General features: G+C 40.4%; 1 protein-coding gene across 1 annotated transcript; it reads left to right on the top strand.

The window, feature by feature from the left end:
• The first annotated feature begins 553 nt into the window (after positions 1-553).
• C3H6orf118 (chromosome 3 C6orf118 homolog) lies at positions 554-17,967 on the top strand. The gene is made up of 6 exons (XM_050893231.1): positions 554-1,063; positions 3,304-3,426; positions 7,180-7,304; positions 9,411-9,469; positions 14,244-14,434; positions 17,902-17,967. Exons 1-6 carry the CDS (start codon positions 554-556, stop codon positions 17,965-17,967), a joined length of 1,074 nt encoding a protein of 357 aa, XP_050749188.1.
• The last annotated feature ends 7,473 nt before the right edge of the window (positions 17,968-25,440 follow it).

Raw genomic sequence — 25,440 nt, forward strand, 5'->3', positions numbered from 1 at the left:
ATACCATAGAAAGGGACCAGCCTTAGGCCTAGTGTTAATGAACGGGCCGAAGAGGCTGCTCTCTCAAGCAGCAGAATTCATCAGGAGACCTGGAGGGGAAAATGTCAGAGACTGTGTTACCAAGAAGGGCGAGCAGAGGCCAGGCTTTGCAGGAACCCACAGGTGTCTCCAGGTCTGTCTGATTATTTGTATACTGCTGTGGATGAGAAGGAAGGTAGCTTATTTTTGTAGGCCATGTCTGTGTAAAATACTCTGTTCTAAAAGTGGAAGAGTTTTGTTCCGTGTTGAAAGTTTTTGTCACCTAAAGTTTTCCCTTTTTAAAGTGTATTTTGTCTTTCCTCTGTCTTTTAAGTGTGTGCTACAACAATCTGTTTCATCACGGAGAGAAACTGTCAAGTGAGGAGCCTGGCTCATCTCTTAGATAGTGTGGAAATGGCTTACAGAAGATGTTAAACTTTACAGCTCCAGACACTTAAATCATAACAAGCTTTATAAGCCTTCAGAGAAAATAACACAGGGACGATGGTACTCTGCCAGGAAACAAACTAGTTTCATGACAGAAAGAAATGAATTCCCAGCTGAATATGAGAGAGCAAGGAAGATGAAAAGATTTTCAGGTAACTTTTGTTCCAGCATCCTTCTGCTTCCAGCACAGGCTGAACCTTCCTGCCCTAAAAACAGACGTCCACAGTCACCTGTGACCAGTGTTGGTGCCTCAGCAGATTTTTCTGCTCCACTGGAAATGTTAAAGTTGAAAGCGCTTAAAAAGAAAGTAGACGAGGGAACTGACGGACTCCATATGCATCTCAAAAGAGATAAGTTAGATGTGTCAGAGATTATGGTGCTGAAAAACAAACCAGTTAATAACAGCCGACAGTGTGTTGTGGAGCTTGCCAAGGAGGAATACCAGTTCATACCTTCATACCTGGCTGGTATAACTAAAACTGAACAGTTTAACAAGTTCCTACATTTCCAGAAGGAGTTCATAGCAAAGCATGAACCATTGCAGAATGATTTCACAGGGAGCAAAGTATCAGAGCAGCACGAAAGAAAGCTGGCTAAGGTAAGAAAAAGAGTCCCCAAGTTGATGGAAAAGTAAATTTTGCACTATGTTTCTGGGTGGATTGGTTATGTGTGTTCCAGTAAAATGAAATGGGGTTAGGCAAAATCACCTCTCTCTTCTTGTCAGAGATGATCCCATGTGTTTTCCTAGTTGCGCACTTGTAAGACACATCTACTATGTGCTCCAAAACCCTGAGCCCAAAGCTGTACACCACTATTTACCATTCCCTCCATTGTCATGTGCAAATGTTAAGTGTACAGTGAAGCAGGATCTTGCAAGGTAGTGATCTGTACAGGAAAAATCACTGTTAGTCAGCAGCTCTGTAGGAACCGTATATTCAGCGTCTTGTCCAGCTGCATGTTTGAGATAATTTGTAAAAGAAGCTACCTTCTCTATGTGTGCTGTAAACTATCTCTATGCACAGACAAATTGCTGCATTCTGGCTGGCCTCTCGTGATGGGTGGGATGGGGAGTGAATTTGATCAGTCAAGCACATACACCTTGCACAAGTTTCTTGTGTTGCTTGACTTGCTGCCCTGGGAGAAGCATTAACAATCTCATCAGCACTCAGAGCCAAATGCAAGAGTGAGAGTAAGATACTGGATTCACAGAAATTAAGGATGGCACTTAGTGAAAGCAGTTGGGGGTGGGTAAACTAAGAAATGACTAGGCTAGTGTGGGCTGGAGAAGAACTGTCATTTCAAGTAGATGAGAGTAATTTTTGAAAGAATTTGGCACCTTGTCCCTCACTGTGGTACTTATGGCCAGGTTTTCACCCTTTGTAAGATGCCAGCTGATTTATCAAGGGCGTTTTACAGAGAATTAAGCAGTGGTATTTGCAGGACCAGGGGAGAGATGGCTGCTGACAGAGAAAATAAAGGTCAGGCTTGACTGAAACAGCCATCCCAATAGCAGTGCTACGTATACCAGAAACTGGAAAAGAAATGATCAAGCAAGTAAGCAGAGGTCTTTCTTGTATACCTCCAACATGCTACCAAAGCTTTTCAGGAAAAGTTATGCAAAATGAGGGAAGTGAGGCGTCAAATTCATTCAATCTACTTGTGGGTATAACTCTTGGAGAAGCAGCACAATCCATGTTCCACTGGATTCTAGGAGGTATCATCTGCCATACAGTTAACCAACTTGCCAAAAAAGTTGGCTACTTCCCACCTTGGTAAATACCCTCAAGCAACTTTTCTCCTATGCCTCTGGCCTGAGAGGCCGGAGTAAAAGGGAGAAAGGATGGGGGAAAACAGAAGAGGCAAAGTACAGTATTGTAGCAGGATAACAGCTTGATCTTGTAATTTTTAAAGCATTTTTTCCCAGAAAACTTTTTCCCCAGAAACAATTTGAATCAGTACAATTTTTGTGAGATAGTGTAACAACTCTGGTACAAAGTTTAGCAGAAAGCTGTACTAACTAGCAGTGATGGCAATCTTTGCCCTTTGATTAAATGGTCAAAATTTCTATATCAGCTTTGGTTTGAAACAAGGATATTCACGAAGTGAAAAACTGCCATAGTCTATTATCTACCTAAGAGGCTTGTTGTGAAAAAGTTAATCTTAGGAACAGAGCACTTACTTTGAAGTGAGGCCAGCAACACTCTATAGAAAAAGTTCCCATGACAGAGGAACACACAGCACAGGTTGCCTAAGAGACCTTTTCTTTCTCTCTCCCAGGTTTATTACTCAGAGCTGGTATGTATAAACATGAGATTGTAAGTGTATGATTTTAACTGTTGTATTCCTTAGCTAGGGTTTCTCAGGTTATTTATATATTAATTATGTCTCTCTGAGCTAACAGGTGCTTTAAGGAATGCAATGTGTTCCAAGGGCTCCTTCTTCCTAACCTGGAGATGATCTGTTGAAGTCAGTAGAGAAAGACAGACTAAAGGAAGGATTGGCTGTAAAGATGTAAGCAAGATATTCAACAATAAGTTGAGGTGTAATGTAGTAATTGTCTTCTGCCACACAAATCCATGTCTTCTTTGTTTTCTACTAGTCTTTTTAATGATTAGTACATCCTGTCTTGTTGAATGTGAGCTTTCTTCTTACTGATGATCAAAATACAGAATTCATGCTATGACCGTGACTTGATCTGGATTCTTATGATATTTCGTACTGCATACTGTCAGGAGAAATGGCATGAACTTGAACAAAGTAATACATTCTGACAGTAACTGTTTTAGAGCACCTTCTGCACATGCAGGTATGTAGTCGTTCATTTTGATGATTGTACAGGAGCTCCAGAAAATCTGTGGCTGTCATCCCCTCCATTTCAAGCAACTACAGGTTGTTGAGGAAGTATTTGAAGATATATATAACAGCTCTCTGATATTTGGTGATATTCTGAAGGAAATTGAGGTAAGAAATATGTCTAACCTTTAGTACAATATAAGCTAAATGCACCTTAACTATTGTTTTAAATACATTATCTCCCAAGGCCCTTTGCCAATTTTTTTCAGTGCATCTGGGACATTTAACCCTTTTTAGCTACAGTGAGGAAAGAGATTCTCCTGGGGATTTATATTCTTTGGTAGACTTTTCTCTGCCCCCTTGCTCACACGTTAAAATCAAACATACCTAACAAATTTCATGGGCGCATAGCATCATTTGGGTTTTTTTTATTTAATCACTTATGGTCTCAAAGGGGATGGCTGATTTCTTCCTCGTTTTTGCTCCTTCTCCCATTGTACACAGGTAAGTAAACAAGAGCAGAGAATAGAAGTGTTAAGAGATATGCCTCTATAGAGAGCTGGTTTCCAGTCCGCTCAGTGATTTGAGCTGACACCGTTCCATCTATAAACATCATGTTAATGGAGAAAGGAGAAATCACAAGGAATTGCACACCTCTGCAAATCATCTGCAGATGCAAAGGCCACAAGACTGGAAGAAATAGCACTGGGGAGAAAGGTAAATTGGAAATTGCTCATATTCAGTGGTTCAGGAGCAGGTTGTGTTTTCAGTCACTGCTTTCATTCATTCAAATTAGGGCCACGACTGTGTGTGTGTGTGTTAAGTATTTCCTTCTGTTGTTGTTTAACCCCAGCCAGCAACTAAGCACCACACAGATGCTCGCCCCTCCTAGTGGGATGGAGAGGAAGATCGGGAAAAAAAGTAAAACTTGTGGGTTGAGATAAGAGCAGTTTAATAACTAAAGTAAAATAAAATACAATACTAACAATAATAATAAAAAAATATAATAATAATAACAACAACAACTGTAATGAAAAGGAATATAACAAAAAAAAAAAAGAGAGAAATAAAACCCAAGAAAAGACAAGTGATGCACAATGCAATTGCTCACCACCCACTGGCCGATGCCTAAGCAGCAACCCGCCCCTCCCGGCCAACTCCCCCCAGTTTATATACTGAGCATGATGTTCTTTGGTATGGAATATCCCTTTGGCTAGTTCGGGTCAGCTGCCCCGGCTATGCTCCCTCCTAGCTTCTTGTACACCTGCTTGCTGGCAGAGCATGGGAAAAGTCCTTAACTTAGGATAAGTGCTACTTAGCAACAACTAAAACCTCAGTGTGTTATCAACATTATTCTCACACTAAATCCAAACCACACTGTACCAGCTACTAGGAAGAAAATTAACTCTATCCCAGCCGAAATCAGGACACCTTCAATTTTTTTTTTTTTATAGCTGACCAGCAAACTAAACTGCATGGCTACAAAAGCCATGTGATTTTGTCTTTAGTGCATTCCCAGTTCTGCTTCTGGCACTACTGGTGAGAAGACAAGCCCTTGCATGTGTCCCAGTGTTCCTACTGTGACTTTATGCCTTTTAATTAAACTTCTTCCTGCAGTGTCCCCCAGGTTACAAGACAGCAGCATCACATGCAATACTTACATTTGCACTTGCTCGAATATCTCTGTATGGTCAGGAGAGAAGGGCAGACAGCTTTTGGGAAAGACGTATGAGTTCTTTTCCAGGTTTCCCCTAATGTACTGTGTGAGTTAGTTACACAGACACCAAACATCTGGCTACCACTTAAGCGCTTTGATAAACGCATTACTAAAAATACCCCACAAACAAACCAAACCCCCCCAAAACCCCAACCTTCACTAACTTGTTTTCTGAAACTCTAGCCCTAATTCTAAAATCCTTAAAATGTTTAGGGAAAAAAAAATCAGGCTGTAACCTACCGGTGAATTATTTTTCCACCTCTCACTTTGACAGTTACACGTGAGGAGTGAGAATTCTTATCTGACTTATGAGGCAGTTTCCTATTCTTTTTTTCCTTTTGATTTTTCACTGTGCTGAAGGATGATGCTTGAAATCCTTTATCTGGGGACCAAATCTATTTGTTTCCCCTCTTGGGCACTCAGAACAGTAATTTACATGTGGAACACAACTAAAATATTATAGGTGAAAAATGAAGTTGCACTCTGATTCTGTACACTGTGATGTGGTGCTAGTGATGGTAGAAATTCTACATTGACCCTCCCAGTAGTAACTGAGGGGGGAAAAAGTCATTCCTCCATATTTGTTGACAAAATAATTACCCGCTAAAAACCAGCATTTACAGGCAAGAGAAGGGAAGAGGGGGCAGGCATTACAAGCAAGAAATCCTTGAGGAAAAGGAGCTAGTTGGGTAAGTGAACTGTGCTGAGAATGACATTGGCATAGTCAAAACCCAAATGATCACCTCTGGGTTTTGAACAAACCCATGTGTGGTAGCATAAGTAAACCTTCTGTCACAGCACAAAAGGTATGATTTTCCTGGAGCCAAACTGAAACAAGAGTCTGCAATCTCTGGACTGTGTTAAACATTTTTTGATGGTCTTCTTTCCCCTCAGTTTATTTAGAGTATGAGCTGTTCATGATGATGCTTCTGGACTCTGTGTATAGCACAATACAAGGTAGTATTTGCTTGTCAATATTAGCTCTTTTCCTTGGTGATGTTATAGAGAAATTAAGTATTTGAAGTCAGATATGGGTGCTTCCTGACTTTATCTTTGACATAGGAGATCTAGTGCTCACCCTTTGCTTTGTTGCTTGCAACAGTTTCTGTAGGAGCAACCCACAGTAGAGAAATCTGAGACAGCAGCTGCTACAGAAGAAGCAGAGCATTGGCTGAATACCCTGTGCTGGATTTCAGAAGTATCAAACCTATTGTCCTTCTGTCTCCTCTTTGGCAGGGCCACATCAGGCTTTGTGCCAGCTCTACTGCAGAAGTGCTGCTGTACAGAGGGTGACATTGGCCTCAGTCTTCCAGGAGTAGGGCCACACACCCCTTCCCCCCGCCTCTCCCACAAGTGACATCTTACTACCGGCAAAAGGAAGAGGCGCCAGGAAAGGTGTGCTCCAATATGGAAGTAGAAGGGGAGCACAGAGGAGATGTCAAGCCCTGAGGGCAGAGCCATCCCTGACTGGCCCTGCCCAGCCCCCCTGGACCCTCTTCCCACCCTGTCCATGGCACAGGACTCTATTTCAGCCCAGCCTAGACCTGTCAGTCCCTGCCCCTTTCTCTATCTGACCCTTTTGTATTCTTCTTCTTTTTACTTTCCCTGCTCCAAAACTAGCCCCTTCTGCTCCTAACAGCTTTTTAGGCCGGTGTTCTCCCTCGACCCAGAGCCAATCCTTTGGATTTGCTCTGAGAATTTCACCCTAGTTATCTGCTGTCTTTGTCATTGAGCCTGGGAGCTCCTGTGTGATATTGACAATCTGTTGAAATGAAAATGAAAGGTAATGATGAACGTGGCACAGTTGACAGCATAAGTGCTTTGTCTAGGATGAGTAACACACCGCTCAGTGGCAAAACACCTGAAAGGATTGTCCAAAAGCAAGGGGTTTGCATGAGTCTGAGTCTTCATATTTACTGACTGGACTGTGACACACAGAGATAATCATCCGTATTCCTTTTTATCTGTAACAAACCTTTAATCTATTTACAAATGGAAAGAACTTCAAGTGACTCTAAAACCTGCCACAGGGGTTTTTTTGTTCATGTCTAGCCATATTAGCTCTTAGTCTCACGAGAAGCTCATTCAGAAGTTTTCGTTACAACTGAATTTTACTGAAAATGTAATTTTTAAAATGGTGCTAGGACCTGTAGCAAAGGAAATCAATGTTCAATGATTTTACTCTTTTTCATGCATTCTCATAGGCTGTGAAGGCTCAGGTCAAAGGGATGGAAAAAAAGCCTTCAAAGGCTCCAGGAATACAGGCACTTGGGAAAGATGTGCAGGTTCTCATGAAGAAAGCCAGTACTGCTCTGGAAAAAACCAAAGAGTAAGTGTTGCAAATGCTGTCAACCCCTCTAGCAGCAACTAGGTAAACCGCATAAAGCAGAAACAAGTAAAGAGAGTTCTTGAAGTTTTTAAAATGTCAGGTCTTGGAGGGAAGGCCAAAGGATTAGACCCTGTGGATGGCTTGTTCTAGGCAAAAATCTTTCTCCTTTCTTAATATATATTTTTGATTTCCCTTCCCCCCTGTCTTTTGTACCAATCACACTAGCAGACATGGTTTAGCTCTGAGCGGGACAAAGGCTTTCTTTTGCCATTCCTAACTGACCCCCACCAAAGAGCTTATGTCATCAGAGAAGTTGACCACACAGACTGCAGCCTGCATTGTTAAATTTCAGACTTTGTCACTTTTGCTTTGACGTTGGCTTTGTTCCCTATTATGGAGGCAATAAAACCTGTGCTTTCGATTGCCTGTGTCCTGTCCTCTAAGACAGGACTTGGTTTGACTTCCTTATTTTGACTAGCTTAATCTCAGACTTTCTGAGGCTCCCCATCTTCTTTGGACTGACCCAGTGTTTCCATGCCTCTGTTGTGTGCCCCTGATATTTTATGTCACAGCTTCCAAATCTCCTTACTCCTGCTCCAAGCTCTGATCTGACTTGCTACCCTCAATGTTTGACCTTATGGTTGTTTAATTCTAGAGCTCTAACCTTTAGGCTTGAAAGCTGTCCTAGCAGGAGATCTTACCTACCAACTTTCCTGTTCTTGCCCCCTCCACTGTCTGAACCTGAAGAATTAAGAAGTCACTCTTTCACTAAGCTGCTGGTTCCCCTTCTTACCCATCCCTTTTTCTTGTAAATGTTACTCTAACTAGACTAGATGACTTAAGAGGTCGTTTACATCTTTGCAATTGTTGATTCCAGTGTATTTAGTGTGTACGCATTACAATATTTACACTGTGCTTTCAAAATGTAGTTTGGATGATTCTGCAGTTAAGATACTGGAGTGTGAAAGAGACTTATGTTCACTAGTTTTTGCTAGTGTAAACAGGAAGATAATTAACAGTGGCCCAGTACTCTACATGTCTATACTTGTCTACAGAGAGAGGATTCACGATGTGTTACTGTGGGATAAAGTCAAACTGGCAGGAATTTAAGATGGATCAGGGACATAGTGTGGAATATTTATAAAGCACGCATATGCAAATTTTATCTAGGCTACAGAGATTGATTTTTGTGCAAGCTTTTATAAATATTTTAGAGGTAAAGGGGAAAAATATGACATTTTGTCTTCTGCCAAAGGGCTGAAAGAGAATAATGATAAACATCCTAGAATGGTCTAAAGGAGTTCTTGAGAGATTTGACAGCTATAGGTATAAAAATCCAATACCCTATAAGACTGTTCAGTTCTGGGTAGCAATCTGTTTCCAGAGAAGTCTAGGAACTTGCGCTATCCTAATGACAAATTTCTAGCTTTGCATGAAAACTAACAATCAAAATCTGAGTCATTTGCATGCATTACTTGCTACTGGGAGCCTAAGAACAAATTTTTCCTCTTGCCATGGACCATGTGTAGTCCTTTCTATGTATAGGGAAACCATCCTCGGAGGGTAGGCAGAGGAAAAGATTGTCACACAAGACTGATGTCTTTTACAAAATAACATTGGTTAGTAGATGTTAGAATATCTGGTAGGATTTTTGAGAGCTGATGAGGAGAGGGGAAGTAAGAATATTGAAGTATATGCAAAGAACTAAGCTGTCCACTTGTGTTATTGCGATACCTATGTGTCTCACTATGTGTGTAAGTAATGTGTAATTGCTTCAGTATTTTCATTCAGTGAACAAGAGGTTTCCCCTCTTAGGAAAAGAAGCTGCAGTTTTAATGAAGCAGAGGGTGATTGTTTGAATCCTGTTAGCTCCTCACAGACAGTCAATTCTTCTCTCCTTTGCATCACTGAGCATTCAGACCTGGAGTCACTTTGCTGTAATTCCGTGAGCTTGAATTTGCTCTATGCCCTGTTAGAGCAACATTTGGCCTCTGGACGTGTATAATAATCTTCATTATACCTAACAACTATTTTCTCACATCTAACTTTGTATATGATATTGAAAAGATATTTGTGAAACTGTTGTTCTCTTTTGTTCTATTCTAGACTGAAAAATGAATTAGAAATGGCGCTATGGATAAGCCAGACTCCAGAAGATAAAACAGGTGAGTGATAGGACAGTTCTGAGACAAGCAGAAAAGAAATATAGCACAAATTATGGTAATAAGGTGTTCTAAAGGGTCAGAAGGAAAATCAACCAAAAATTACCTCAGCTGTTGAGATTTTTCCTGTTCGTATGATCAAAATGTGCTGACATCTAATGAAATCTGAGAGCAAATCTGAGGAGAAGGACTTGGGGGTGTTGGTTGACGAGAAGCTCAACATGACCTGGCAATGTGCGCCTGCAGCCCAGAAAGCCAACTGTATCCTGGGCCGCATTCAAAGAAGTGTGACCAGCAGGTTGAGGGAGGTGATTCTCCCCCTCTACTCTGCTCTTGTGAGACCCTACCTGGAGTACTGCGTTCAGCTCTGGGGCCCCCAACATAAGAAGGACGTGGACCTGTTGGAGCAAGTCCAGAGAAGGGCCACGAAGATGATCAGAGGGCTAGAGCACCTCTCCTATAAAGAAAGGCTGAGAGAGTTGAGGTGGTTCAGCCTGGAGAAGAGAAGGCTTATAGGGGAGACCTTACAGCAGCCTTCCCGTACCTAAAGGGGGCCTACAAGAAAGCTGGAGAGGGACTTTTTACAAGGGCCTGTAGTGATAGGACAAGGGGTAATGGCTTTAAACTGAAAGAAGGTAGCTTTAGATTAGGTATAAGGAAGAAATTCTTTGCTGTGAGGGTGGTGAGGCACTGGAACAGGTTGCCCAGAGAGGTTGTGGATGCCCCCTCCCTGGAGGTGTTCAAGGCCAGGTTGGATGGGGCTTTGAGCAACCTGGTCTAGTGGAAGGTGTCCCTGCCCATGGCAGGGGGTTTGGAACTAGATGATCTTTAAGGTCCCTTCCAACCCAGACCATTCTATGATTCTATGAAATCAGACACATAACATCTTTCTTCTACTTCTTTCACTCCTGGCCTTATCTGAAACCAGTAGATGTCAGTGGGAGACTTTCTAATGCTGAAGAAACCTAGGGAACTGCCAAATCATTTCTATGAGTCTGTGACTGATTCTGTCACTTGCGGAGTCACAGCACTATGGTGTGTTAAAGATGTCTCAGGGGAAGTACATGAGACCCTTCAGCTGGCAGAAACATGATAACTGGATATCATGCTTATCATGAGTAGGTTAAGCCCTGAATCATGTGCTTTCATGTGCCCTTCCTAAGCTTCTTTTCAGCCTTCACTGTGTCAGTCCTGTATGCTCTAGTTATCCATACAATAGACCAGTCCCTTTTGGATGCTTGCTGGATACTTTGGTTCAGTAACAGCACTGAGGTTTACAGTGTATTTATGTAGTGCTCGAGAAAGGAATGTCTTTTGATAAGGCCTTTGATCAGTAGAATCTGGATCAGGACCTTTGAGTAAGATAAAATACATAAGTCTGGAAAGTTGTGGAAGAGCAAAAAGAAAAGCTGACTGATGATGAACTGGGAAATCCTGTGAAATGCCGTTGGGGTAGACTATAGTATAACTAGTCTGACCGTAATACACCTGCATTTTATACCTTTATTGAAAACCTGTACTCAAAGCACAGTTTTCTTCCAAAGCATGAGAACATACTAGTTAGCAAATTATAATGTGGTAAATAAGGAAATAGCTGCTTAAGTGGTGATATAAAATGCCTTCTGCATTTCCTCTTTGAGGAAAGAGGAAGATCTAAATCTGCTTTCTGTGCAGTGTCTCAGTGTCCTAGTGTCCTGCTCCAGGCTGTGGGCAGTTGTTAGCTTCACCATGGGCAGCTCCTATCACTGGCCTCTAACTCACTTTTACAAACACACCTTCAGTAGGAACAATGCTTGAACAATCAAAATAGCTTCTGCTTTTTTTTTTCTCCTCAGCAATTAAACTGGCCGAAATTCCTCCCTAGTGTAACTGTCTTCCCATCAATGAATGTATGCCTGAATGCAGCTGCCCTGATTATGTTTTTTTCTACAGCATGGTACAGGTTTTGAATTCCAGAGCTTTGCAGCCAACCACTAAAAAACCCATAAAATCAGTCATTGGCTCTGGGTCTCCCACAGGACTAATGAATAAAACAATCAGAACTCTCTAGGCCAAGGCATATCTGAGGAATGGTTTTGCATAAAATGAGCTAAAAGACATTTAAACAATGGGTAAAGGTTTCTCCCCTTCTCCTCCCTACCAGGTACTAATTTAAAAAATACTCACTCAGTTAACCTCAAACTTCCCCTCCCTACCTTCCTCAATTACACATTGAGGAATCAAAACCAGCCAAGTCTGAAAGATGTAAATGTTGCTGTTCTTCTTTTTGTGTTACAGCTGTATTTAGAAGCCCAAGCCAAGAAATTTGGGCCAAATGTGCTAACATGTGCTGGCAGTATAGGAAACAAGGCTCTGCAAATATTGTTTGTTGGGTTTTTTTTGGGTTTTGTGTTGTTTATTTTTTTTTTGTGAGGTGGAGTGCTAAGCAATTAAAAAAGTATTCAATCCATGTTAACTTGAAATGAGAACTTTATTGTTTTCCCAGAGGAAAAAATGGAGATCTGATTATTTTTTAAAATGGGATAAAATGTTTTCTTACTCTTTTTTAAAAAAGAAGGCGGCATTATTTCCTTCTCTCCAGATAGCATTTCTGTAAGGCTCTTCCATGACCAGTAACTATCCTGATCCACAGAGCAGGGATATGCTCTCTATCATTTTCAGTGGCTCACACAAAAGGGTAGGATTTTTGAGAAGCTAGTGGCCATTAGCCTCTGGGACGGGAAGTGGCAGGAAGCACGATCAGGCACTTTCCCCACATGAGGCAGTGCGTCACTCAAGTTGGGCTCAGGCTCTCTTCCTCCAGCCTGCCTCGCATTTCACCAAAGCTGTCGGCTCTCACTGGACCTATTGACTGTGCACTGATACTGCACTGCAGACCAGAGCGGGGGTTGGCTGCCCATGAAAAGCTGCTTGGAGAGTAGGAAATTTAGGTGTCCTGGGATCACAACAGGCAGTCTTTAATCAATGAAATGTCATTACCCAACACAGTGACCTAGTCCTGAATCTGACAGCGTGGCCCAAAGCCCTTATGTTGCAAGTGTGGCTAATGAACTACTGTGAGCTCCGAGAGCCCCTCTCAGCTCCAGGGCAGCCCCTGAGTCACCAGGATTTTCTTGACTTGCTCACTGCACCAGTCAGACAAGCCAGGCCGCACCATTAGGAGCTCTCACACAGCAGAGACAGGCCAGTTCTTCCTCTCCCTGTTCTTACTCCCTTCACTGGTGCCTTCCCTCCCTCCTTCCTTCCCCTCTCTGACTGCTCTGCAACCGCAGAGCCTCAGATGTGTAACCCTGCACCCTGGCATCTTTCCTGGCTGCTCTGCTTTCCATAGTTCCCCTTGCGGACAAACACCAAGAGGTGAACCAAGGTGTGGGAGACTCTGCTGGTTTTGGCTGGGGTAGAGTTAATTTTCTTCATAGTAGCTAGTATGGGGCTATGTTTTGTTATTTGTGCTGAAAACAGTGTTGATAACACAGGGATGTTTTAGTTATTGCTGAGCAGTGCTTACACAGCTTCAAGACCTTTTCTGCTTCTCACACCACCCCACCAGCGAGGAGGCTGGGGGTGCACAAGAAGCTGGGAGGGGACACAGGCAGGACAGCTGACCCCAGCTGACCAAAGGGATATTCCATACCATATGACATCATGCTCAGCATATAAAGCTGAGGGAAGAAGAAGGAAGGGGGGGACATTCGGAGTGATGGCGTTTGTCTTCCCAAGTAACCGTTATGCGTGATGGAGCCCTGCTTTCCTGGAGATGGCTGAACACCTGCCTGCCCATGGGAAGTGGTGAATGAATTCCTTCTTTTGCTTTGCTTGTGTGCATGGCTTTTGCTTTACTTATTAAACTGTCTTTATCTCAACCCACAGGTTTCCTCACTTTTACTCTTCCAATTCTCTCCCCCATCCCACTGTGTGGGGGGAGTGAGCAAGCAGCTGTGTGGTGCTTAGTTGCCAGCTGGGGTTAAACCATGACAGAGACAGATAAAACAGTATGACCTTGAGCTGCACTGTCACCAGTGAAGAAAGTAGTTTATTTGTATTAGTCCAGACCCTTGGAGTGAGGGGCACTATTAGTCTGTGCATGTAGCTCCCCTCATTCCCTAGATGAGGAGCTGGCAAGGCTCCATAATACAGCTCCGGCTGCAGCAGCACGGACACCGACAGCCTGCAGATGAGCTCGCTGACAAGCTGTGAAAAGCTGAAAAGGTCTTTGACTCAGATAAGACCCTGGCTGGGCAGGAGCGTGAGCTGGCCATGTAGGATCTTGTAGGATCACATTATTGACTTGTTTTAGTGAGGTGAGTGGGTGAGGTGGCAGTGAAGTTGGCCTGTAAAATTCCGAAGTGCATTTTCTGGACTCTCCTAAGGGAGTACAGCATGTTTGTTCTGCTCCTTGCACGCTGTTATCTGTTCTCTGTGCTGGGATGCAGTGATTTCCTCTTTGGCTGTGTTCCCATTGTATCTAGAGCCTGACTGTATTTTTGCATGAAGTGCTAAAGGGCCTTGGTTGGGGTGACTGTGAAAGGTGAGTGGCATAGCTCGTGTGCCAGTGTTCAGACTGGTGGAAATGAAGTGTGGGTACAGTGCGTGTGTGTACCAGCTGAACTGGGAGCAATGTTGTGGGTGCTCCTGGTCTGTACTGCTTGGCTTGGTTAACTCAAGCTTGTACTTGGGTATGCCTACTGAAAGCACTATGGACACAGCCTTAGATGCCAATTAGCTTTCCACTGCCAACTCTGTCCTTTAAATTGTGCGTGTATTTTTATACTTCCAGAAACCTGCAGCAGACATGAGACAAAGAGGATAGCACAAAAACCATTTTCTGTTTCTGAACAGCTTGAATCTATGAGGTGTAAAGTTCTTGATAAATGGGAGGAAATGAACATACTAGAGACTGAGAAGAAAGAAACAATGGTTTATGCTGGGATGGTGGATATCATGGAAAACAATCTTAAAGAAATAGAGGCAAGAAATCATTAATTCTAAACATGTCCTAGCAAGGTTTCTCGAGAAGTACTGGTGTCCAGGTACTACCATGATGGACCCTTTAGCACTGAGATTGACACTCAGCGGTCTTTATTTTCTCCTCTGAGAACATAATATGTGCCTAATCCGGGCGCTTCTATGATCACCAGAGTGTCCAGCCTCTGACCCTGCAATAGGAGGCTTGTAGGTTGATCATGTCAGATGATGGTCTACAGACACAGGGGTTCAAGTTCTGAACCCCTTCTGCATTCATGTTACAAGTTTTGGGATTTGTAACCAAATATACATTAAACAACTACAGCATCATTGTTTTTAACCTGTTGTATTTCTCAGCCTGGAGAATGGGATGGTTCTGAGTGGGATTTTCAAGTATCCCAAGCTGGCATCATCTACCCTTGAAAAGAATACTGAAATGCCTAGTAACATCAAAGGGGGAGAGATAGGACAGTCCTGATTCACTTTGAAATCCCATTTCTAAATACTTAAATAACTGAACATTACTGCAGATTATTCACTGGGGTATATAAATGACCATAGCTGTGAACAAATTTCAGACACAGACAGGAAGGTCAGGTTTAAGTCTAGATTGAAAAAGAGGTCTGTGATGGATTGTTGATATCAAGTAATTGATTTTTAATAAAATTACAAATATTAAGATGAATACTTGTTTACAGAATAGTGTTATTACCTTTTCTTTTTTTTTTTTGTAATTCATTAGGCTCCATCATTATTGGTTGAGCTCTCATTGTCATTGGTGTTGTACAAAGCAAACAGTGAAAGACAGGCTTGTATTGAATATTGTGCAGTCCAAGGTACAGAACTTGCAGAGATTTGTTTATGTGCTAAAATTTGCATACTGAGAGTGGCCTGTGTGAGGACCACTTAAATTATAAAAATTAGATACTTGCAAATTTCTGCAGGATTAGTGCATTCAGCATTTAAAAACAGTATTCCTTTTCTGCTGGCAGTTGTGCAGTTAGAAATAGCACATGATCTCAATAAAGGCACTTTTAACCTGTCCTTGTCACTGGTTACGCTGATAAGTGTTCCAGCTGTGTGAAGTGAGGAGGTAATTTCATGCAGCTAAATAGATGCTAAAAGTACAGTCAGCATGAGTAGGGAATAATGTGTCACTCTTAATGGTGGGCAAACAGCAGTTGTTTACGCAGAGCTTATGTTTGGCTAAGCATCTAAAAGGTCAAACATTTCTCCAAACTTTCAGTCCCCTGAAGCAGAGTTATAGCTGTTGACAGGACATCAAATTAATTAATTAATTGTACTAAGAATAAAACAGAGCTGCCAGATAGTCACAGGACAGCTGAACAAACCTGTGAAAAACACGTAACATGAAAATTGCCCAAAGTCTGTATTTCTCTCTTCACCAGTTTAGGTATAGGTACAGCCATTGTGTTCTTGTACTATGCTTGGCTGCCTTTAAATTGAATGATATATTTAAAATCATTGTTTTTCCTGCCAAATTTTTCAACCAACCCTTTGCACTGCTACCTAAGAGTACAAGACAGAAGTCTGTCACTTGTTTCTAAAGCAATTAGCAGGCTTCCAGCATCAGAGAGCTTTGGGGGAGGAGGTGAACTCTTGGTTAATTTAGACAAATTTACTTGGTATCAATATATTCAAACAACGAATAGCAGCAATTAGTCATGACAACTTCCATTTTTTTTTTGCTGGCAAACAGGAGATCTTAGGCTCCATGTGCCTTCTGGAATATTCCTGTGTATGCTCTGTAAGATATGCTCCCACAGCATGATAACAAATGAGTATATGAAATCTGCTCCTCAGAAAAAATAGCCACTCTGAGAAGTTCCTCTCTTTGCTTTTTTAAAACAAATATGAATATTCAGAAGGTCTTTAAATATAAATTGCTGGTTTCTAGAGTGAGGGTTTTTTTGGGCCGGGCTTTGTCTGTACTGTAATAAAAAAGGACAGTCAGCAGATGGCAATGTTGTATAGTTGTTCCAGCAAGAGACAGCCACATCAGCAAGGGAGGGAAACCTCTGATACTCCTTAAGTAGCCATGAGGGAAAATGGAGTGGCCCCTCCAGGCCATTGGAGAGTTGGCCCTCCAAGCATAGTTTGGCTGAATGCTTGTGTAGGCTTACTGAGTTTTTATTACTATTTGTAAGAGCAATTCAACATTTAAAACCCCTCATTTGAAAGGGCAAGCCCATTATCATTTAAGAAGAGCAATCTAATTAAACTAGTGCATTTCCATATTCTTTTAAAAACATGATTTTCTAATGCTACATAAGTACAATGTGTTCTTTCCCACACAGACTGCATTTTTAAAAAGATAAGTGGGTCTGATGCATTCGCTTTTGCTGGAATGTTGTGTGACAATTTAACTGATCTGTTACTGCCTTTTCAGCCTGAAACTATAAAAATCAACTCATCAAACACGTTTCTCCAAGGCCAAATAAAAGTAAGTTATTTCCTTAGAACCCACTGTGGTTCAGGCATAACGCAAACTAGTTTATATATGAGTTACCTTCACTAGGTCTAATCCCCAATCACTGGAAAGCTTCTCTTTGGCTTCAGCAAGTTCCAGATTAGGCCTGCTGTGCTTTGCCAGCTAGAAAGTTGAAAGGTACCGGATATATTTCCATCTCCATCTCCTTTTTCTTTTTTTTTTTTTTAAACTACCATGGAGAGTTATTAGGGTACTTTGTTCTAAATATGTAAATCAAAGCTGCAAAAGCTCCCTGCTTCCAACTGTACTGAAGGCTCTGGAATGAGGTGAAAGAGCCTGTGGTAGATAACTCCAACACATAAAATCCATGGAATAGCTCAGCAAGAAGAACTTGGAAAGACTTCTGTAAAATATAGGGACTAACAGATGTCTTGAGAGAAGAAAAGTGAGTAATGGTTTGAATAAAACAATCTTTGGTTCGGATGATATTCTGCTGCACACTCTGAAGTCTGAAGCTCTGTGTTAGTAGCCAAAAGAGCAGGCATCATTTCAGACATTAGTGAAATGTGAAGTACAAAGCTCTTTGCATCCAAACAGAGTTTCGTCTAGCAGCTCAATCGAAAAGCCAGAAACGGACATGTATGCTGAAAGACAAAATCAAGTCATTTGTATCAAAGTAATTGGTTTAGCAAAAGCAATGCTATGAACACCCTTCCTTGTTTACATGGTAAGACCTGGTTTTACTGTCTGTTAGGTTTCCCTCAGGGTACAAGAACTGGCAAGATGTGAAGCTCTATGTCAGACTCAAAGACGTGTGTAACTTGAGATGTAGTGCTAAATTAAAACTCCTGTCACACAGGAACTACTTACTATAATTTATGTCAAGGTTAATGGAGTAAAAAGTATTGGAGTATTTTAAATGCTGATCAGACATGTTGCCAATTAGTATTACTGCAGATTTTTTCCTATGTACTGAAGGATATTTCAATGTTTCTCAACATTTATGTCTTTTTTACAGGAAGTTGAAGGAAATATCACAGAAATTTTAGATAAACTGAGAATCACTCAGGAAAATCAAAGGTGAATCTGAAATTTTCAAATATCTATGTCAGTGTGGTTACACAAAAAGTGTTAGAGTGATGGAAATGCTGGTCGTAACAACTTGCTAGGCCAAAGTAAGACAAAGCAGTTATTAATAGCAGCTGTGTTCAAGTGCTGGTTGTAGAGCACACACAGTAGCAGCTGGGAGTCATAATCAGATAGTATAGATTTGACTTCAATATGGCCCAGAGTGTTAAACAAGAAAAAATAACAATGGGAATTATGCATAGTGTTTGATTAACAACTCTGATTGCTTCAGTTGTTTATTTAGGTACAGAACAGACATATTATGGTACTTGTTAAAGTCTTTTAAGTTTTCTAACAGTGTCCTGCTGATGTTTTTTCACACCTGATGTGGAAGAGTTCAATCCCTTGTCTGTTCTGACATTGCTCACTAGTGCCAGTTTTGGTAACTTCTTTGTGAAGTGGAATTTTTTTATGTTGGGAACTGGCATGAGATTCCTAGACTTGTTTCACACAAACAACTTTTTTTTTTTCTTTCCTTTTTTTTTTTTTTTTGGAAAGGGGTGGATTATGGGGTCATGTCAAGCATTTGAGGTAACATGTTTTAAGAAGTTAAAGCATGCAGCTTTGGTTATTGATGCTGCCTGTCAGAAGTAACTATTGAATATATTTGTTGCTGTAGTGCTTTCAGTATTTAGGTTTAGCCCAAGACTGTTTATTCTTGCTATGTTTTTAATGTTCCAAAGCCTTGGATGAGGAGCCATCCAAGCTGAAACAGCATGGAAGAGAGGCTGTCTATACTTACTCTTCCACTGTTAATGCCATGAAATGCACATACGCAGATAGGTATAGGTTTCAACATATGTGGCATAGCTTCAGACTGGTTGCGAGTTTGTCATGCTGCTCACAGGTTTGATTTTCATACCTGCAATACAGCTTTACAAAAACTGAGCAAATGTCAGCCGTAACTAAGGCTCCGTATGAGTTGAAAAAATATATCTATAAAATAGGTGAAAAGTCTAGTTTATTGTCAGAACAGAAGGTAGCTTTTCACTCATGTGCCTTGCTATTGTCCACAGGCATTTTTGCACCTACAATTTATTGGTATAAGAAATCACTGCATCCAGGCAAATCAGGTAGTGGCAGGCTGCAATCAGTTTAATTCCTTAGTTTGCTGCATGCCTAATTTGTTAGTTTATATCTGCACATGTAATGCAAATGATTTAATCTATCAGCTGGAGATGGACATTGCAGGTTAGTAAGAGGCCTGAGCAACACACAGAAAGGCTCACTGACCTTAGTGCATTTTAGGTCAGACTTTTAGGTTTTCAGACATCAGGCAGACACGATGGAGTTGTCTCCTGTTGTTATAACACAACACTATCTAAGAGAACAGTTTCTTAAATTTAGATGGCAGGTGGTGTTTTGTGCCATAGGGCCCAGAACAGTCACTGCAGGTTCCTGTTGTGTTTGTCTGTGAGCTATACACTTTCATGCACAGTTATGAGATTGTTGGTAAAAATCCAACTTATGATACTTATGAATGATACTTATAGACTCCAAAGAACAAGATCCGTTAATATAGAAAAGAATTATTCTATTTTCATCTTATTGGTCACATTTGGTGCTAGAGGGGATATGTTTTATTTGCTGACACAGGCAGAAATTTTTACTTTTAAATTGTATTAAGAGAGTAAGAAAAATCTTTTTTTTCAAAGAAGACTTGAGTCTTAGCAAAAAAGAACCCTGAACTCAGATCTTATGAGATATAAAGATTTTCAATTAACTTTTAGCTTAAAATAGAAAATGATGAGTTCTAGGACTCTATGCAATCTTAAAATCAAGGTTAAACTTCAGTGAATTTACTGTTTCTGGCTTTTTGATTAAGCTGAGAATTGCCAAAGTCAAATTTCACAAGGTGGCATGTACAGTTACAGCAGTCTTTTTTTCTTGGAGGGTAGCAGGGCGAATAGCTCTCAATTCAGGAGCTAATGATCTAATGACCTAATGATCTAAGACCAATAACACATGATAATTTCATGAACATGGAAAGTAACCCGCTTTATGGTATGAAGTTACTGTATATTGTGTTGTTAAAATTTCCTGGATGGATGCATTCATTAAGCTTAATGAGGAGGAGGGGAGGAATTGGAAGAGAACAACAGTACAGCAAAACATGAAATCTAAATAAACAGTCTCCCCACAAACAGCATGGAGAGCACTTACTAGATAATGGCATGTATCTGGTCTCCTGGTTAAATTTGCAAGACTTGCTTTGCCAGAGCTGAGTGCTAGTAGATCTAGAAATTTATGGGCGATTAGAAAATTATATGCAAAATTACATGCAAAATTACATGAAAGTGTGTTGGGTACTGATAGTTACGTTCCCTTCAGGAACTGAACATAAGTCAGGGTAGCTGAGGTGGTAAGGATGACGTAAATGACCTGTATGAATAGGAGGATCCTTTGATCCTTCCCTTCAAAAAGATATTGATGGGTCATGGTCTGAGAACAGGCACAACAGGAAAGGTGCAAACAGGATGATAAGACATGATCACACCTGCATCTGCTTAGAAATTACACAACTGTGCATGAGCCTACTTTCTGATATTTCTTTGATTTTGAAAAGAGAGTTGCATGACCTGCAGGTCAGGTGTGGAACTTAATAGATAAAAGTCAATGTCATTTGACAGACCAAACTTGGAAGAAAATGAAGCACAGTTCTGTCTGAGAAGATAATAGGATGTATTTCGTGAAAAGTTAAAATTTGGGAACATTATTAATGTGGAATAATTGGTCAGCCAAAAGGCTATTCAAAATAAAACATCAAGGTAATTAATAGTAGATATAGTTGAATACAAGGTTAATTAGTCTCATTTGTATGATGTTAATTATTAAAAGTAATCAGCCCTGGGATACTTACAGAAGTGCTTTCACTAAATGTTTTAAAAAATGTAACAGACAGACTCTTACATTTTGCTTCCAGCAGAGCTTATGTATAAACCTTTTAAAGATGCACAGTCTTGGGATATTTGCATAATAAGATGCTTCATAAAATGAATGTCCAAAACTCTGCCCCTCCCCACAATGTTATGAATCCCATTTCTAGAGCTGACATTATTCTCTTTCAGGGAGACTGAAACATTAACAGTAACACGAGATTTCAGAATCAAAGCCTATCTTGAGGCATAATTAAAGGAGGGCGTCTAGTTATCTGAAGTCAAAACTGTATCATCCTTTGCCCTTAATGCACATAAGATAACTTAGATGACATTTAATTAGAGGTAAAGCATGGATTAATACTTATATAATATCTACAGTAGAAACTTCCCTCAGGTGCTAAGAGATTGTCCAGTGAATTGGGGCAAATATTTAGCCTGTGTCTGCAGCTAAATAAATAATTTGCAGCAAACAGTTTACTTAGCCAAGTTTCTACTGTTTCTGCAGCAAGAATGTGATTTCTTCAGGCTTAGCAGCTATCTGATGAAAAACTTTTTATTTTTAATGCTCATTTGAGAAATTAAAAATATTCAAAATACAAAAGTTTGAACACTATTGTTTAGGTGTAAATGGATGGATTAAGTCATACGGTTTTATTTGTTTTCCTGATTAGATGGTTGTATCCACAGCTCTAGTGGAAGTAGTGAAATTCCTTTTGGACTTAGCTTTCCGTTCTCATTTGTATTGGTCAGCTGTCTCTCTCAGGACTTTGTAGAAAGTGGCTAGAAAACAACTACAAAATGTGATGAAATATATTCTTTTTAATGTGAGTAAATATTTCTGAGGAAAAAAAACCCCTGTATTTATTGTCAGGTCTTAACAGTTCTATTTGATCCATGCCTAAGTCATTGTAGGAAAGGAAGGCAGCAGGAAAGCAAGCTATGCTGTGCAAACAATGACGTCCATACTCAGCATTATAAAACCTTATGGACCAGTGCCATGGATATAAATCAGCTTTACTTTCAGTGCATAATACCAGATCTAGAAAAGGTCTCTCAGTCTCAGTTTTTTAGAAAGGTGTAGAGGGAAACAGCATACCTTTATGTTCTAGAGCTGCTGCATCCAATTGAGAAGAACAGGCAGGTGGATGGTAGCTTTCTGCCTAGATCCATTCCAACATATTTCAGTCATCTAGCAAGATGTTAGGGAGGATGAATCATCCTCTGGAGATGAATATTCCTCTCTCTCTAAGCAACCTCAAGTGCCTGAAGTTAGATGAGTTGGTCTTAGTTCCTTTTGTATGGCTCATAATGGGAAGACTCCCCAGTGCTGCCTGTGTTTGCACTGGGGTGTTGGCTGTCACAGATCTGGATCTCAGTTTCTGCTCAGTGATTGGGTTGGTTATATGCTATACTTTTTTTAGGAAGGTGTGGGAGCTAATAGAGGGAGTCTTGTTATCTGAAAATGAAGAATGAGTTTCTGAAAATCCAGAAGAAAATAAGGGTAATGAAGTAAAGGAACATAAATAATCACCACTTCAAATGTACTCTTAACGTCTTGAACTTGTGCAAGTGAAATCCAGGCTTGAAAGACTACTCTTGGACCTCAGAATCAAATATTATAATGGAACTTCAAAATCAGAAATGTGATTTCATTTTTGCATACATTATTGTGGATAGCTATACTGTCTGCATAAAGAGATACTTTCATATAACATTTTTAGAAAATGTCTAGTGCTAATAACTGTTATATTAAATAGCTGTGTTCTTCTATGCAGTTTTCAGTAGACACAGCCCTCTTTCCGTCATGGCTCCTTTCCTTCTGGGAGCACCAGCAGGTATTAATTAAACTCTCAGGACAGAACTCACAAGTGCAAGTTATTTAAGTAAATCAAAGCTGCATCTTCTAAATAAGATATGTATACTAGTCTTGAATCAGGCCTTGAACTATGGTGGTACATACTGGCATATGAACACTGCTTATGTGAGTCTTTTCATGATCCCCAAATTTTGGCTTTCGTTTTATGAAATCTGACTGTGGCTGCAGAATTGTTTCGAAAGCATGAGTTGGGTTCAGATCAAGTGGAAGCATCTGCCTGATTTTGCAGAAAGCCTGAAAAAACAGGTCAAAGAAAAGAACTAGTCCTTTCAACTGGAAGGGGTGTTGTTGTGAATACCCGTAATTAAACTTTTGCTATGAGGATTGTTTCTGTTTATGAAAGAACGTGAAGAAAAAGTAGGAAGGAGACAGATTATGCCGACTGCATAGCTGTATCCATGCTAAAGGAACATCTTATTTTGGCCCATGCAGGATCAACCTGGGGACAACGGAATCTTTTTTTTCCAACTTGTTAAGTAATCAAATGAAAAGGGGACGTGGGAACATTCACACTTTGCAGCAAGCAAGACAAACCCAGAGATGTCAATATGTCAAATGGATGTATTTGCATTTATTGGAGGGACACTCAATCCAAGAGACTCATAGACTGTACATCCCAGTTTAACCAAGGTACATAGTCTACTGCTGGCAACCTGGGAGAAGTCTTTTTTTAAAACAAAACAAAACAAACAAGAAACAACCAAACACACCATTTCCAAAAAGAAAAAAGCCAACAATCCAGGGGTCTTGGGATTCCTTGAAGTTGTTTCTTTTGGGGGAAAACTAAAAGGCTATTTCAATTATTATTTGCTGTTTTTTTCAGTAAGGTGGTTTCATCAAATTTCATGAACAGGTTGTCACTGCAGTAAGTGACATTGCAAGACATCAAATTGAAGAAGTTACTTCATGGAGCTGACTTGTTAGGTTTTTGCCTTGTTTTAGGTGCAGATCCATAAAAACCCGTAGCTGCCAGAAGTAAAATATCCTTAGCCTTCTTCCTCTACCTTCCTTCTGGCTCAAGCCACTGTCTAAGATGAGGGACACATGAAGTCCAAATTCTGTAGTGGTGCCTGTGGTCTCACAGCATTTCAGTACCTCACTTGCGTTGGACTCCCATGGGATCCACCAATGAGGCCTTACTGTCCCTTAGACATAGACATCTCAGAGCATGATTCCAGCTTGTCCTAAAAGTTGTATTTTAAACTTTTTTTTTTTTTAATTTTAGACCTGTAGCCCCTTTATCCTGTCTTCTGAGGAAGAGTACAAGAACAGGGATGATTAGGGGAATTAGCAGTGTCTCCCAGGTTCTACTGAACCACTTTTTCTTTGAATCTGCCATCTTCTGCCAGTAGTAGTAGAAAGACAGTAGTATTATCTCCATGATTTGCTGCCCAAGATTTCATTTGGCTGTGGAAACCTGCTATAGAATGACATTGTCACCAAGAAGTGAGAAGGATAGGATTTTCTATGGGTAACAAGAGTAGTCAGAATTACAACAGTTACTGTTTAAAACAGAAAAAGAGTTGAAAGTAAGCCAGAATCCCTCAGTAATATCTAATCTGTGGAGTAGGAAGGGAACGTCATATAGCAACATATGGTGCTGCTTACTGCTGGAGACAGCATTCTGTGGAAAATGCTTTCTGAATTTGGGCCCATGGTGCCAGTTCCCATGTCCTGTTTTAGAGGTGGAAAATGGAGAGCTGCTGCAATTTGCAGTTGCCCAGGAATGTACTCTGTGAGGGTAACTTAAAATATCATAGCCCCAAAGTCCCAAATTCCATATTTAAACTCTCTCTTTCTTTTGTTTTGTTTTGTTTTGTTTGGAGCCTTTCTGATCGTTTTAGTGAAATCAGGGCAAGGGAAAGTGATTTGAACTTTCTTCCAGGGACAATGTATGCATTCATCTCACAATATAAAACAGCCATTACCCAACTCTGATCTATACTCATGTACAAGTACTGATTAGTATTCTGTGAACAAGAATGTGCATTTTGAACTCACTAATTATTACAGCAGATTTTTAATAATTCTCTTCTTGTAACCCTCAATTTATCTTTATTGCGTTTATGAAATAAATGTAGGAGCTCCCAGAAGGTGAATGTAATATTATTTTGTGCTCACCTCTCATCAAGGACTCTGCCAGAAGTTTACAAACATCAATTAAATTTCACCATGCTGCCATCTGGGAAATAACTTTTCTTACACCCATGTTATAGATGGATAAACAAACAGGAGCTAAATAACTTGGCCTGGATCATGTAGCAAATTGGGAATAGAGTTCTCACACTGTCTCCCAGTCCCTCACTTGGGTCTAAGCAGTAAGCATGCTGCCACATAGTTTATTTACATTTTGAGACTGTTTTTAATGAACTAAGTTGCCATTTCTTTTTCTTCTGAATCATCAAAAACTTGCCAACACTTTATTTTAATAAAGCTTTCACATACTCACACTAGTATTTATAGTTAAAGATAACGTTTATCCTCACCTTTGGTTGCTTGTAACATTTGTGTATGCTGCTAGCACAGGATGGTAGCAAGCAAAGCACAAATAATTTTTTGTGGTTCCTTTTAAGACGTGTTCCCACTGACAACAGTGGCTTTTGGATCAGTTCTTCATGCTCATATTATAAATTGATCTCTCCAGTTCCTCAGTTTTATTTTTCCTTTCACAGAA

The sequence above is a fragment of the Gymnogyps californianus genome, chromosome 3 (genome assembly GCF_018139145.2).
Source record: "Gymnogyps californianus isolate 813 chromosome 3, ASM1813914v2, whole genome shotgun sequence".
NCBI classification, from domain to species: Eukaryota; Metazoa; Chordata; class Aves; order Accipitriformes; family Cathartidae; genus Gymnogyps; species Gymnogyps californianus.